This window comes from Heptranchias perlo, chromosome 1, assembly GCF_035084215.1.
Source record: "Heptranchias perlo isolate sHepPer1 chromosome 1, sHepPer1.hap1, whole genome shotgun sequence".
In the NCBI taxonomy this organism is placed as follows: Eukaryota; Metazoa; Chordata; class Chondrichthyes; order Hexanchiformes; family Hexanchidae; genus Heptranchias; species Heptranchias perlo.
In genome coordinates this window covers 73,158,088-73,174,684 of record NC_090325.1, presented here as the reverse complement: position 1 = coordinate 73,174,684, position 16,597 = coordinate 73,158,088, and the positions used below count along the sequence as shown (strand labels likewise).

Genomic DNA, 16,597 nt, shown 5'->3' with positions numbered 1-16,597 from the left:
AAGTCCTTCCTATCCACTCTATCTAGGCCACTCATAATTTTTTACACCTTATGCTCCACGATGCCATGGTTAGCATTCTGGGCATCCTCCATGCAGCTTTCATCCTTATCCTCACAGGTATCAAGGACCTCGTACTTGTTAGATAGGACAAGTGTCTGCAGGTCCTCCTTCTCTACCTCCGACTCGCTTATGTGCCAGAGTATCTCTAACTCACACTCCAGCTTAAACACTCTGAGCCAGAGTGTCTCAAGCCAGAGACATTTACTGCAGATGTGGCAATCCGGACAGTGTCACTGTCCGCAAACTCTCAAATATTACAGACCCAACACAGCCTGTACTGCCATTTCTAGTTTTTATTTATTTAAATCAGTAGTTTATTTCTAGGACTGTTAGAATCACTTGAGATCTAGATTATATTTAGTAAATGGATTTAGCTTGATTTCAAAGTAATTAGTAACTACTTAGATTTTTTTTTAAAGTTATGTATTTTTTTATTTAAGTTTTAGAAGTTGATAAATTAGTTTTTAGTGCCTTGGTTTAAATTGCTTAGCACCTCCTTCCGCCTCTGCACCAAATTCCCACACTCACCAATTTCCCAGCTGAAAGTCCTCTCTGTTAGCAATTCACTCCATTAGAGGTTCACTCTGTTTTTACCAACCCCTGTGCTTTTGCAACGATCCTTGAACTATACACCATTCTGACACATCCTAGTTACAATAGGTTAGTTAACTTCCAACCACAATAATTAATACCTAGTCAGGAACCTACTTACAGTTGATAGTTAACTATTTACAAAGCTGTAAGTCAGTGGCAGTTAAGTTAGTAAACTAAGTTTGAACTAAGTTAAATTTCAGTTTGATAAAAATAAAACACTACTTACCAGTGAATTCCCACTCACCAAATTCCCAGCTGAAAGTCCTCACTGTTAGCAATTCACTCCATTAGAGGTTCACTCTCTGTCTTTACCAACCTCTGATTTACCAGCCTTTAATCCATATCCTTTGGTACCCTTATCTAAGAAAAATCTATCAATCTTGAAAATATCGATGACCCAGCATCTACAGCCTTTATGGGGTGCAAGTTCCAGATATTCACTACCCTTTGTGTGAAAAAGTGCTATGTGATTTCACTTCGAAATGGCCTAGCTCTAATTAGGAGATTCTGCATCTTGTTCTGGATTCCCCCCTCAGAGGAAATATTTTCTCTATCTATCCTATAGAATCCCTTTATCATTTTAAATACCTGGATTAGATCACCCCTCAACCTTCTAAACTCAAGGGAATACAAGTCAAGTTTATGAAACCTGTCCTCATAATTTAACCTTTAAGCCCCGACATCATCCTGGTGCATCTGCACTGTACCCCCAACGAGGCCAATGTAGCTTGTCTGTGGTTCGGTGCCCAAAACTGAATGCAGCACTCCAGATAGAGTCAGACCAAGGCTCTGTAGAGCTGACTTCCTCGTCTTTGAGATAAAGGCCAACATTTCATTAGCCTTTTTGATTACTTTTTGTATCTGTGCATTAGCTTTTAGTGATTTGTGTATATGGACACTCAAATCCCTTTGCTCCTCCACAGCTCCTAGTCTCTCATCATTAAGAAAATATTCTGCTTTGTCTTTTTCCAGTCCAAAGTGGATGATCTCACACTTGCCCACAGTTGTTAATCTTAGCATTTCACTTTATCAACATAGCTAAGTGCTTTCCCAGAAAAGTTAATAGAAAAGCCACTGCTACACATCTGATGCTTGTCTCAGTGTGGCATTGGCAGAAGCCTGGGAGCAGTGACCTGCCCATTCTCTACTCTGGGATTTAAGAGGGACTTCCTACTTTTTCAAGAAAATTACAGTGAAAGGGCAAAGCTGCATAGTCCTGTTTCAATGTGCACAATTATAATTATTTAGCTTATTGGATTGTAAATTACATTCATTTATAGTTAATGCCAAGCATTGCTAATTGCAAGGAGTTGAAAGGATAAAAGATAAACTTCAAGGAAGAAGGGGATGACAAAGAATCCCTCATACATTTAACAAAGTGTGCAGTAGCAGTATGGGAAGTCAGTTTCAATTTCCTACACTCAGCCACTGTAGGAAGTAAAGATGAGGGAGGCATCCTTATGCCATTTTTGTACACCTCAACAGCATTAACAGTAACTAATTAGCCACCTGCCCTCAATCACAGAAGACTGGAAAAAAAGGGGTAAAATTTCACAAAATAAAAATATGCTCCTTGTGTAAATACCCAATATTAAAAAAAAACCTGCTGAAAATGGTCATAATTGCAATAAAAAAAATCTCCCCACCCCAAAATTTTCCCCTCAATGGTCCTCTCCTAAAGGCAACGACTTTTATTCCCACGGGCAGTTCTGTGGCATGTCACAAGAGCCCATTCTTCAAGTCTGAATCTAGATAATGAATGACAATGGGCTATTTGGCATTGGGGCCATCACAATGTAGCCTGATCCTGTGCTGGGACCCACAAAGATGTACTTCCAGCCAGAGGAAAGGAGAGGGGAGGGTTGCTCAATAGAAGTCAAGCACGAGCCCTGGCAAACTTTGCCTTCCCTAACCAATAAAGTACAATTCCTACTTTTTCACTTCAGGAAAGATATCATGACTGGTTAAAATCATAAAAAAAATAACCATATACATTGTCATTACAATGTGACTGGGGAAACTTGGGCAAATTGTAATCCATCCACCTACACACCAGAGAAGGTCAGCTAACTCAGCACAGACCAGGGCTTGAATCTGCAATATTACTGCTCTGTATGGCTCAATGCCAAACCATATAAAGGCAATTACCTCCCAAAGTTACAAAAACATGCATTTTAATTAAATTGAGCTGATCCGCTACTAAAGTCTGTAAATCCTCCAAGAAAAGGGTGGATTCTACGGTGAATTTCACACAAAAGCTACCAAACTCTGCATAGTTAACTTTTGACAGACATCTTGATTTTAGCACTAAAACAGATTTAAATTGGAGTAATTTCAATCTCTACAGAACAGAACTTTTGATAATGATTTCTCTGCACCATTACAGCAATTTTTATTCCTTTTAAAAAAAAAATAAGCATCATCCTCCTCTGTACCATCACAGCAATTTTAGTCTCCAAATAAAATGTGTCTTAATTAATAGTGTTCATGAACAAGCATGTTAAAATTTTCAAGCTCTGTAGGTCGACTACTTTATATGCAAAGATTCAACAAGGAGGCAAAACAATGGCTGAAACCATGACCATAACTAAATACTCCAACATTACACATGCTAGGAATGCAAATAAAAAGGAAAGAAATCAAACAAAGTTAAACAATGATTAAATAGCACCTGGAACATATATAAAAGCTGTCCAGCTATACTAATTGCTCATCAGCTTACACAACTTTTACAAAGTGGCTTGTGAAATTCATGTATACAAGTTTAAAAACCTACATCATTTCCAAAGGTACGGCGGAGATTTTGGAAAGGATTGTGGTCACGTGGTGCAGAAGTACTGAACAGGAGCAATAGGTTCTGGGAGTAGGAGGAAGGAGGGGGACATGGTAGTATTTGGGACGATGTAAATGCTTTGAAGACCTTAAAGGCAGTTCCCAGGTCACGCTCAAGAACACTCTAGGCTTTTTTTGGGATCATATCAGCAGTGAGGAACAGGGAGAAAAGCACAGCTGTTCACGCTGGGGGGAGCAGGGGGAAGTGTAGGTGGCGAGTGAGACCAGCAAGTGTGGAAAATCTATCAGCACTTAGGAGCGGCAGTGGTGGAAGGAGGGAGCAGAAAGGCAGCAGGAAGAAGCGTTTTTTTAAAAAAAACAGGAGTCAGTTGGGTAGCACTGGAAAACAGTACCTTCTAACTTAAAAAGCTGGGCGGTTAATAAATAGGCAAATTTAAACTCGACAGAGACGTGACACAAAGTAAGTGTTAGTTATATTTGTAGGCTATGCACTATGCATTTCTCAAGCTATATTTCATGATAAATTCAAAAATAAGTTCAATTTGACAAATAGAACCATAGCCAATATTCTCCTTCAAATGTCTGCACAAACCTAAAACGGTATCTTAGAATGACTGAAATGTAACCATTAATGCAAGCGGAACATTGCTCTCCGCCCAAACCAATAGTTATTGGTTTGAATCCCAAAAGAGCCAGCCATATAATCTATCTACTAGAGGTATCAGTTTTTATCAATTTAATGTAGCAAACAAGTAACGAACACGTTGCAAGAGCAGTTTTCCACTTTGGGCAAGAAAAGACAGATGGCTCGTTCATCTTACGACAAACCCAGCTCTTTCAGTTACAGAAAGGTCCATGGTATCTATAGACTGGACCACACCCTCTAATTAAAAAAAAAAGGATTTTTTTTTTACAAAAAAAGACAGGACTGTTAAAAAAAGAATGATACAACAGTTAATGCAGAAAAATGCCGAAAACAAACAGTACATTCTAGAAAAGAAAATACACAAAAACCTTGTAGTGGCTATGTTACTAGCAGTAGTATAATAAATAGATATCTCAATATGTCTTTAAAATAAACCACAGGAATGGAATAACTTGAATTAATTTTGGAACTCCTCTTGGTACATTATGGCAATTTGATTGTATACTTACTTCTGCATTGTAGAACTTGGTCTTTACATCGAGTGGCTTAAGGACCTGTGTGAACAGAGAGTGCAAGCTGAAGACTGTTTTCTCAGGTAGAACATCCATTAAGACTGGTAGATTTAGATGCTTTCTAAATCACACCAATGTAAGGACTTTCTTTGTTGACAATTTGTTGAACTTCAAACCTGTGTAGAACTGAATAACTGAAGAGAATGTAGAATGTACAATAAACTTATTGGACAAAATATGAAGGGTTCACTGCCACAAATGAAAGTCTATTCATTCGTACAATGCTGGGCAGTCACATGGCTCTGAAGCCTTCAAAAACAAAATCCCTTATGTCACAGAGAACCTTAGGGGCTTAAAAGTTTAATACCCAGCACACCAATTTAGTCTTCAGCTTTATGTTAAAATGCTGTACCAATCCACTAACTTCACAACTGTTTGTGACCAGAAGATGCCAAATGCCTTTTGCAGTAGGCTAGTGTTTAATGTAAGAGGTGTTAAAAGTCTCAGTTGTGATACACACTGAATTTCAGAACCATTGTACAGTACAAATTGTAAAGGCACTACCCACTAACAGATTAGCACAACATAATCCCCAATCTTTACAGCCTCAGTTGCAGCAGTCTGCTATTTGTTCTTAGCAACCATTTTGGACACAAAAGTAAGACAAGCAGTCATGTGTTCACTCAAATTATTTTTTTGCTATGTCCAGTATCAAAGTAAAATCAATCATTCTCTCATTGTAGTCCTTCTCCCAGCACATTCATGCCATTATTTCCTGCTGCTGATTTGATTGTTTGTTTGTTAGTAAGTGGTTTGGGGGTGTGTCGGGGGGGGGGGGGGGGGGGGAGGGGTGGGGAGTTCAAAGCAAATTTTAAAAGATGAGTTTAGAATCAGGCAAGAGGTTACTTGGCTTAGTACAATACAGTTCAAACTTTTAGGCTTTATTATTATAATCAGAAATACTGTGCAGAAATCAATTTCAACATTACACTTAAAGCCAATCAGCCAGAACTTGAATGTCTCACTGGTTGAAACTTTTGAAATCTTTCTAATATCATAATCACAAACAGCAACAGCTATCAACACAATATGAAATAGCTAAGGAGGTGGCTTAAAGAGACCTAAGGGTCTTAGTAGACTCAGCGGTCATGTCCAACCAATACAGAGCAGCAATTAACAAAGCCAATCAAAAGTTGAACCATAGAAACAATGGTTTCTCTTCCCTAGTCCCAACCAAAACAATGGAAATGCCAGAGGAAGTTATGATCGAACTATATATAGTGCTCTGGTCAGACCACTCCTTGAGTACCGTATTCAGTTTTGGTCACTGAGAAACATCGGAGACGTTCAAGCACCAGGGGCAGTGAAGAGCCACAAGGATCATCCTAGTCAGGGGTAGAATCATAGAAAGTCACGGCGCAGGAGGCCATTCGGCCCATTGTGTCTGTGCCGGCCGAAAAATAGCTATCCAGTTTAATCCCACTTTTCAGCACTTGGTCCATAGACCTGTAGGTTATGGCACTTCAAGTGCTCATCCAAGTACTTTTTAAATGAGTTGAGGGTTTCTGCCTCTACCACTCTTTCAGGCAGTGGAGTTCCAGAACCCCACCGCCCTCTGGGTGAAAAAAATGTTATCTCAGCTCCCCTCTAATCCTTCTACCAATTACTTTAAATCTATGCCCCCTGGTCACTGACCCCTCTGCTAAGGGAAATAGGTCCTCCCTACCCACTCGATCTAGTCCAGTCATAATTTTATATACTTCAATTAAATCTCCCCTCCGCCTCCTTTGATCCAAAGAAAACAACCCCAGCCTATCCAATCTTTTCTCATAGCTAAAATTCTCCAGTCCTGGCAACATCCTCGTAAATCTCTGTACCCTCTCTAGTGCAATCACATCTTTCCTATAATGTAGTTGCCAGAACTCTACGCAGTACTCAAGCGGTGGCATTACTAATGTTTTATACAGTTCTAGCATAACCTCCCTGCTCTTATATTCTATTCCTTCACTAATAAAGGAAAGTATCCCTTTTTAACCACCTTATCTATTTGTCCTGCCACCTTCAGGTATCTGTGGACAGGCACTCCAAGGTCCCTTTGTTCCTCTACACTTCTCAGTATCCTCCCATTTATTATGTACTCCCTTGCCTTGTTTGCCCTCCCCAAATGCATTACCTCAAATTTCTCTGGATTGAATTCCATTTGCCACTCTTCTGCCCACCTGATCAGTCCACTGATACCTTCCTGCAGTCCTCCTCACCAACCACACGGCCAATTTTTGTATCATCTGCAAACTTCTTGATCAAGTCCCCTACATTCAAATCCAAATCATTTATACCACAAAAAGCAAGGGACCTAGTACTGAGCCTTGCGGGACCCCATTGGAAACAGCCTTCCAGTCACAAAAACACCTGTCGACCACTACCCTTTGCTTCCTGCCACTGAGCCAATTTTGGATCCGACTATCCACTTTCCCTTGGATCCCATGGGCTTTTACTTTTTTGACCAGTCTGCCATGTGGGACCTTGTCAAAAGCCTTGCTAAAATCCATGTACACTACATGAAATGCATTACTCTCATCGACCCTCCTTGTTAACTGCTCAAAAAATTCAATCAAGTTAGTCAGATACGACTTCCCTTAACAAATCCACGCTGACTGTCCTTGAATAACCCGTGCCTTTCTAAATGACGATTTATACTGTCCCTCAATCGATTCCAATAATTTGCCCACCACCGAGGTTAGACTAACTGGCCTATAATTACTTGGTCTATCTCTTTCTCCCTTTTTAAACAATGTTACAACATTAGCAGTCCTCCAATGCTCGGGCACCACGCCTGTAGCCAGAGAAGGATTGGAAAATGATGGTCAGAGCCTCCGCTATTTCCTCTCTTGCTTCTCTTAGCCACTTGGGATACATTTCATTCAGGCCTAGAGATTTATCTACTTTCAAAGATGCTAAACCTTTTACTACTTCCTCTCTCACTATGTTTATCCCATCCAATATTTCACACTCCTCAACTACAATCTCTGCATCATTCCCCCTCTTTTGTGAAGACAGACGCAAAGTATTCATTAAGAACCATACCCACATCTTCCGTCTCCACACATAGGCCCTATTCTTTCCTCAGTTATCCCCTTGCTCTTTATGTATTTATAAAACATTTTTGGGTTTTCCTTAATTTTACTTGCCAGTATTTTTTCATGCCCTCTCTTTGCTTTCCTAATTTCCTTTTTAATTTCACCCCTGCACTTTTTATACTCTTCTAGGCTTTCTGCAGTATTGAGCTCTTGGTGTCTGACCTTTTTTGCCTTATCTTACCCTGTATGCACACAGTCATCCAGGGGCTCTAAATTTGGCAGTCCCACTCTTTTTCTTTGTGGGAACATGTTTACTCTGAACTCCTTGAATCTCCCCCTTGAATGCCTCCCACTGCTCTGACACTTATTTACCTTCAAGTAGCTGTTTCCGGTCCACTTTCGCCATATCACTTCTCAGCTTAGTAAAATTGGCCTTTCCCCAATTTAGAACTTTTACCCCTGTTCGATCTCTGTCCTTTTCCACAACTATGCTAAATCTGAAATTTGAGTCTGAGTTATTAGGAAAGATTGGAGAGACTGAGGCTTCTCAGCCTGGAAAGGAGGCATCCGAGAGGTGATCTTGTACAAGACAGTAAATGGCATGGAAGAGGTTAATCCAAAATACTACTTTGAATTAAACAGTAAGAGTAGGACAAAGGACACAGGTTCAAACTAGTAAATGGTAACTTCAGGACTGGCCCCGGGATGTTGTTCTTCACTCGGAACACTTGGAATAGATTTCCAGGCAGATTAGTGGAGATGAAAATCCTGGAATTATTTAATGAACAACTAGATGCAATAATTGCGGGGGTGGGGGAACAGTAGAAAGTGTAGAGTTGTTCTGGGTAGATGAATTAGGATGGACCGAATGACCTTCTGCATCTGTAAACATGTTGTGATCTTGTCAACTACTAATGCCTACGTAAATATATTCTAACTGGTTTTAGTTCAAGTACTTATTTTCAGTTAGGGGAGGGGTGTGAAGAGTCTAGTTAGTACTTCCATTTTCCTGCAGCTTGAATATTCTAGTTAATTACAGCCAATAATTCTAACAGCCCTGATAAACCACTAAGGGCTTCCTGGCAAAAATCTTCATTATAATACTTCTTGATAGAGGCTGATTAAGTAAGTGCAAACTTTAATAGTTTGTGTGATATGTTGAACCACTCAACTTTGTGCACATACTAGCACAGTAATCAAGAGAGTTGACACAGTCTTTAGGCCAAAATCATTCGATCTGATCACTTAAAAAAAAAAATTATATAATGTGAAATGTTATATTATGAAAAATGGTGGGAAGCCTACAACATTATAGTTTCTGTACAATTCAAAGAGTTCGCCCTAAACTTTACATGTACTACCTGAAATTTGAAGAACTTCCTAAAGTACATCTTCTCTCCAGCTTGTGTGGTATAGCTGACTGCACAGACTAAGCTGCAAAAGGGAAAAACAAGTGGAAAAATAAATCAATAAAATTAATGCCACATCTTTTACAAAGATTGGTTTAACCACATAAGCCCAACAATTAAGGCTTGAATAAATGTCAAACCGATGGATTGCAACAGGAAGATGTTCTACAAATCTAGACATTGTGCCTCAGTTTTAAATGCACTGAGTTTAGTCCTGGTCACCATGCCACAAAGAAACACATGCGTTGGATAGGGTGGACCGATGAGCCACAAGGCTGATCCTTAGTATAAAAAGGATGAGCTATGAAGAAAAACGAGAAGCTCAAGGGTTACAGTCTCAAAACTGTTGAAAGGGGACTAGGAAGAGAAATCTTATGATATATAAAGTATTAAATAGTATAAAGTAAACCCACATTACTTCAAAGTAAATGAGAAAAATAGAATCAGAGGGCATAAATCTAAATTAGCTAAAAGTAAAACCAATACAAGAACCTTTTTTCCCCTCAAAGGGTGATAAATGTTTGAAATAATTTGCCCCAGTGAGTGTTGGGGAACTAGATGAAACAGATTCAATGGGCTGATGGTCCTTTTCTTATATTCTTGCTTATTATATTAACATGAGCAGATCGGTGCATATACAAACTCTTTTGCAACATAAAACAGAATGCTGGAAATACACAATAGGACTGGCAGTATCTGAAAAGAGAAAAAGACAGGTTGACTTTTAACTTTGACATATTGTTGCCCCCTGCCCCCCACCCCTGCCGCCCACCTTAGTCTTGTTCAGTTCTATAAAGAGGCTTCCAGTTTCCAATTCTGACAGAGTCTACACTCCAAACACTAACCAGTTCACCTGAAACATTAACTTGTCTTTTTTTTAAATCCCCCTAGATACTGATAGACCTATTGTGTATTTCCAGCATTTTCCATTTAGTTTTCAGAATTTCCAATTACTTTTATATCTGCTCGTCAATCGACAAGAACATTTCCACAACCTGGGAAGTTCACATTAACCTGGGAATTCATTCACCTTCAATATTATAAAATTATTTATGGTGGTCCAAACACATTCCAAAAGCAAGATACAATATACCACTGGCCCTGCTGGAAAATTCGTTTCATGAAGCAAGTTCAAAGTAGAACAACACAGGGTTTAATGAGATAATGAAACATGAAAATTAGGGACACCTAAGGGACTTGCATCAAGTGTCCTTTATTTGCAGGTGTCATATTTTCAAAATGGTCATTGTATGTACAGTAAACCAGATTAGCTAAATATCCGGAGACTGGTTGTATCTCCTGCAGCGTTCCTTCTTTTTCTCGCCCTCACCTAGGATCGTGCCCAATTCTGGAGCCCTGCCAGCAGGATGTGATTTCAGTTCATTTTTGGTTCGTTGGGTTTCCCAATTCATTGCCATCCCGGGGTCCTTTTCCATTGAGGGAGTGATGTCCTGATCCTGAGATCTGCTACATTGGCAGCCTGCACAATGTGAGGTGGCTGCTCTAGGGCTGAAGTGCCCGAGAGATCCCAGCCAAATTGGGGCTGGGGTTAATGTCCTGCAGACTCCTGTCTGGGACCGCCCCGCTCTTCGTGTGCTGCAGCTGCTAATATTTGAAGTGCTGGGGGGTTGGTAGAGAGCTGTTAGCAGCTCATCAGTACCTGACGTACTGGTGGAGTAGGGTTGCCAACTCTGGTTGGAGGCATTCATGGAGGTTTGACCATGTGATTGCCTGATCACGTGACTTCTACAAATGATATTAAATTTACCTTATAAAGCTTGGGTCCCCTCTACTTGAGAATCTTTATTTATGGCTTTGCGCCAGCAGCTGTTCATAGCATCACAGTAGGTACAGCACAGGAGGAGGCCATTTGGTCCATCGTGCCTGCTCTTTGAAAGCGCTATCCAGTTAGTCCCAATCCCCTGCTCTTTCCACATAGCCTTGTAAATTTTTCCCCTTCAAGTATTTATCCAATTCCCTTTTGAAAGTTATTACTGACGCTGCTTCCACCACCCTTTCAGGCAGTGCATTCCAGATCATTACAACTCGCTGCATAAAAAAATGTTTCCTCATGTCGCCTCTGGCTCTTTTGCTGATCACTCTAAATCTGTGTCCTCTGGTTACCGACCCTTCTGCCACTGGAAACAGTTTCTCCTTATTTACTCTATCAAAACCATTCATGATTTTGAACGCCTCTATTAAATCTCCCCATAACCTTCTCTGTTCCAATGAGAACAACCCCAGCTTCTCCCGCCTCTCCACATAACTGAAGTACCTCAGCCCTAGTACCATTCTTGTAAGTCTCTTCTGCACCCTCTCTAGGGCCTGGATATCCTTCCTATAGAGTGGTGCCCAGAATTGAACACAATACCCCAGCTGTGGCCTAACCAGTGTTTTGTAAAGGTTTAGCATAACTTCCTTGCTTTTGTACTCTATGCCTCTATTAATAAAGCCCAGGATCCCAAATGCTTTTTTTAAAAAAAAACAACCTTCTCAACTTGTCCTGCCACCTTTAAAGATTTGTGTACATATATCTTCAGGTCTCTGTTCCCACACTTCCTTTAAAATTGTACCATTTAGTTTATATTGCCTCTCCTCAGTCTTCCTACCAAAACGTATCACTTCACACTTATCTGCGTTAAATTTCATCTGCCATGTGTCTGTCCATTTCACCTGTCTATGTCCTCCTGAAGTCTGTTAACAACCGTTCACCACTACTCTCTGCTTTCTGCCCCTTAACCATTTTGCATCCATGATGCCTATGTCCCTTTACTCCCATGGGCTTTAATTTTGCTAACAAGTCTATTATGTGGTACTTTATCAAATGCCTTTTGAAAGTCCATATACGCATCAATTGCACTACCCTCATCAACCCTCTCCGTTACTTCATCAAAGAACTCAATCAAGTTAGTCAAACATGATTTTCCTTTAACAAATCTGTGCTGACTTTCATCTATTAGCCCATACTTTTCCAAGTACCAATTAATTTTGTCCCAGATTATTGTCTCACAGTTTCCCCACCACCAATGTTAGGCTGACTGGCCTGAAATTGCCGGGTTTATCACGCTCACCTTTTTGAACAGGGGTGTAACATTTGCAATCCTCCAGTCCTCTGACACCGTCCTCAAATCTAAGGAGAATTGGAAGATTGTGGCCAGAGCCTCTGCAATTTCTATCCTTACTTCCCTCAGTAGCCTAGGCTGCATCCCATCTGGACCAAATTACTTCTCTACTTTGAGTACCTCCTCTACATATTTTTATTCTATCCAATATCACTACTACCTCCTCCTTTGCTGCTACAATGGCAGCATCCTCTTCTCTAGTGAAGACCGATGCCAAGTATTCATTTAGTACCTCAGCCATGCCCTCTGCCTCCACAAGAAGATTTCTTTTGTCCCTAATCAGTCCCACCCTTCCTTTGACTATCCTTTTACTATTTATATGTTTATAAAACACTTTTCGGTTCCCTTTTATGTTAGTCACTAATCTATTATCATACTCTCTTTGATCCTCTTATTCCCCTTTTTAGATCTCCTCTGTACTTTCTGCATGCAGCTTGGTTCTCTACTGTATTATGAACCTTACATTTGTCATCAGCCTCCTTTTTCTGTTTCATTTTAATCTCCATCTCTTGAGTCATGCAGGGAGCTCTAGCTTTAGATGTCCTTCCTTTCCCCCTCATGGGAATGTGCCTACTCTGTATCCAAACCATCTGCTCCTTGAAGGCTTCCCATTGCTCAGTTACTGTTTTGCCTACCAATTTTTGATTCCAATCTACTTGAGCAAGATTCATTTTTAACTCACTGAAATTAGCCCGCTTTCAGTTATGTATTTTCACATTTGATTGTTCTTTGTCCTCTTCCCTAACTATTCTAAGCGATCATATTATGATCACTGTTCCCCAAATGCTCCCCCACTGAAACATGCTCCACTTGCCCCACTTCATTCCCCAGAACTAGATCCAGCACTGCTTCCTTCATCGTTGGGCTGGAAACACACTGTTCAATAAAGTTCTCTTGTACACATTTTCAGGAATTCCTGCCCCTCTTTGCCCTTTACACTGTTAGTATCCCAGTTTGTATTGGGATAACTGAAGTCCATCATTACTCTTACAGTTCTTGCATATTTCTGTAATTTGCCTGCAAATTTGCTCCTCTATCTCCTTCCCACTATTTGGTGGCTTATAGTATACACCCAGTAGCATATTAACTCCTCTATTGTTCCTTAATTCTAACCAAATGGATTCTGTCTTTGACCACTCAACTACATCTTCCCTTTCCAGTTGTTTCTTTGATCAATATTGCACCCCCCCACCCCACTCCTTTCTTTCCTTCTCTATCTTTCCTGAATACCTTGTAGCCAGAAATATTAAGTACCTAATCCTCCCCTACTTTGAGCCAGGTCTCTTATTGCCACTATATCATAGTACCATGTGGCAACTTAAGCCTGCAGCTCACCAACCTTATTTACTACGCTACGCGCATTTACGCACATGCACAACAACCTCATCTTAGACGGTCTTGCATTTACCCCGTCTGATCCCTCCTATTTCTGAACTATTCTTTAGTGTGGTGCTATTTGTCTCTCCCAGTCTTCTGTACACCTTGCTTCTCTTTTCTAATCTTTCATTCTGGTGCCCACCCCCCTGCCAAATTAGTTTAAAACTTCCCCCACAGCACTAGTTAACCTCCCCATCAGGACATTGGTCCCAGCTCTGTTGAGGTGCAACCCCTACATCTTGAACAGATCCCTCCTATCCCAGGAATCTGAAGCCCTCCCTCCTGCACCATTCCTCCAGCCACACATTAACCTGTCTTATCCTACTATTCTTATATTGACTAGCATGTGGCACTGGGAGTAATCCAGAGATTACTACCATGGAGGTCCTGCTTTTTAACTTCTTCCCTAGCTCCAGAAACTGACCGTAGGACCCCACCCACCACAATTTCAAGGCCCCCGATTCACGATTTTCTCTTTCCCTCCCAAATCTAAATAGGGGATCAGCTGTCAAATGAATCTTACTTTTTTGGCAAAGGGGAAAAGACAACAAGTGAGGTTACATTTGTTTTTAAAAACAGGCTTGGTTTCTTTTTCCCCTTGCTACAGTTTCATTGGGTTACATAGTAAGTGCAGTAAAAGGGTAAGTGGCCTGTTGCCTGGACTCTGCAATGTTGCTTTTAGTCATCTACTAGGACATAGGGACAACAGTCAAGCGATAGCTTATCTTCTGATTTGATATCCCCAACTCACCCCACAAATAGTCTCTGTTCTGCAACTTCCCTTTCTGCAGAGTTTAGCTAGATCAAAGTAAGGCGAAAGAAAATACACATACATTCCTCCACTCTATGCCGTACATTCTTACCTCAATATTCAGTGATATTGCAATGTTCAGAAGTAGTGTGTGTTTTTTTTTTAAAGTTTACAATTTTTAGAATATTTAATTTAAAAATCATGGAGCAACAGCAATTTTTATGCTTGCATATCAGTGTATTTCTGATATGAACAATTGCTGTTCACAGCTTTTTTTTAAAATTAGAAAACTGTATTTGCTTTTAAAGGAAGTAATTTTTGAATAACGACAAAACAATATGAGTAAACAATAGTGCCACTGTTAACAAGAGTGCAACACACAAGTAAAAATAAAAATTATATGTGAATTAACTGCTAGGAGCAGTGTACAAAATTCAAAAGACAGTGATACTCAGGGGTTGTCTTTTTAGTGGCAGCGAGTTCCACGTGGTTGTTTACTCGCGTGGAAGATTCCTGCAGCTTCACATCTATGCCTGGAGTTACGGTTCTTTCACATTCATAAAAGAACATACTAGTGCTTTTGTACCTCTGGTCATTCATTTCAATCCTTTGATGCACTTCATTTTCAATCTCTTTTAAATGGAAAAGCAGAACTTACATGTGCGTTCCAATTTCCTTCACTTCATGGTGAATCACATCATCGATGCAACGGTCAGGCTTAAGTTCAGTCATTGCAGCATTAGAAGCTGACAGGTTTAAACGTTGAGAGCTGGTTTGAAGATCGGCCTTATTTTAAAGAAAAAAGGTTTAAACAAAATTCCTAGGATTATTGGTAAAACTAACAACTGGTAGCTTTTTGCTTTTTAAAACCCATTGCCACTGAATATCTGAAGTTGTGGTATGAAATAGGAACTGACTAGGCATTCCAGTGATGTAGTGAATGCAGGACACAGGTTTGCAGCTGAAATTTCCCACAGCAAAAACCCAGCTTCAGCCAACCTATCAAAGAGAGAAAAGGTTGGAATGGAAGTCAACTCAAGCATCTCACTCACTTCCCATCAATCTGTTACAGGGAAGCACTCTAGGCCAAATAAATACAATACAGCAGTGGAGGGGAGTAAAAAGGAAAAGAGGAAGGATTTAAGTAACCTACTGTAGGGGGAAAACAATTGAAAATCTTAAGTCTGCACCTAAAATGGGTGCCATATGCAATTGTGAGCACTTGTACTATAATCTTAATTGCTCTAAATTAAAATTGCTCCTATGATCACAAAGTACAGAGAAAGGTTATTCGGCCCATCCTTTCTATAGAAACCCATCATCCTCTCCAGCACAACTTTAACCAGCTCAAAAATTATTCGATAGATTTTGTCTCCACTACCAGACCTGAAAGATCGTTCCAGGTATTGATCACTCTGTCGAAAGAGGTGCTTCCTGATGTAAGCCACGAACTTACCTCATCATCTTGTTCTACTGTTGCGTGACATAGTGCTCCTGATTAATCTTTTACACTGAGTTGCTTAAATAGCTATATAAAGTCCCCTTATACTAAGGGGACAATTTTAACCCCCGAGAACAGGTGGCCTGGGCTGGGGGCAGGTGGGTAGTCAAAATTGTAGATTTCATCAGCGGGACCGTAACCTAGCTCCACCGCGCCCACTTCCAGGTTTAACCCAGACGCTTTTGGATGTGCTTAATTCCCACTTAATGCCAGAGAACCACCACACAAGCCAGGAATCTTCATGGAGTGAAAGGGGTTTCACCCCATTAATGTACAGCTGGTGTGCGACCACAGGAAGAGATTTCTACAGGTGTGCGCCAGATTCCCTGGCAGCTGTCAGGATTCCTTCATTTTGCGTGAGTCGAACATTGCATACCTCTTCCGGACAGGAGACAGATTTAATGGCTGGCTCGTTGGAGACAGGGATACCCCCTGCAGACATGGCTCACAACAACTGTGAGGATCCCAATGAGGCACACCAGCAATACAATCAGAGCCACATGACCACCAGGTGTGTCACTGAGCAAGCCATAGGCATGTTGAAGATGCACTTCAGGTGCCTGAATAGGTCTGGAGGAGCCCTTCAGTACTCGCCAGCGAGGGTGTCCAGAATAATCATAGTGTGCTGCGTCCTGCACAACATAGCGCAGCAGAGCGGGTTACAGGTGGAGGAGGACGGAGGCGCTCGTCAATCATCCTCTGTTGGCAACAACATTGCAGAAGAAGAGGATGAGGAGGAGGAAAATGAAGATGGA

General features: G+C 40.7%; 1 protein-coding gene across 5 annotated transcripts in view; it reads right to left on the bottom strand.

Moving 5' to 3' along the window:
* Positions 1–16,597, bottom strand: part of trappc13 (trafficking protein particle complex subunit 13) — an 87,815-nt gene that overhangs the window by 30,645 nt on the left and 40,573 nt on the right. For all 5 annotated transcript variants that reach the window (XM_067986705.1, XM_067986711.1, XM_067986716.1 and 2 more), the window contains 3 exons: positions 15,000–15,127; positions 9,044–9,116; positions 4,603–4,647 (listed from right to left, as the gene is read on the bottom strand). In XM_067986705.1, coding sequence (XP_067842806.1) covers positions 4,603–4,647; positions 9,044–9,116; positions 15,000–15,127 — 246 coding nt within the window. The remainder of the gene's footprint in view (positions 1–4,602; positions 4,648–9,043; positions 9,117–14,999; positions 15,128–16,597) is intronic.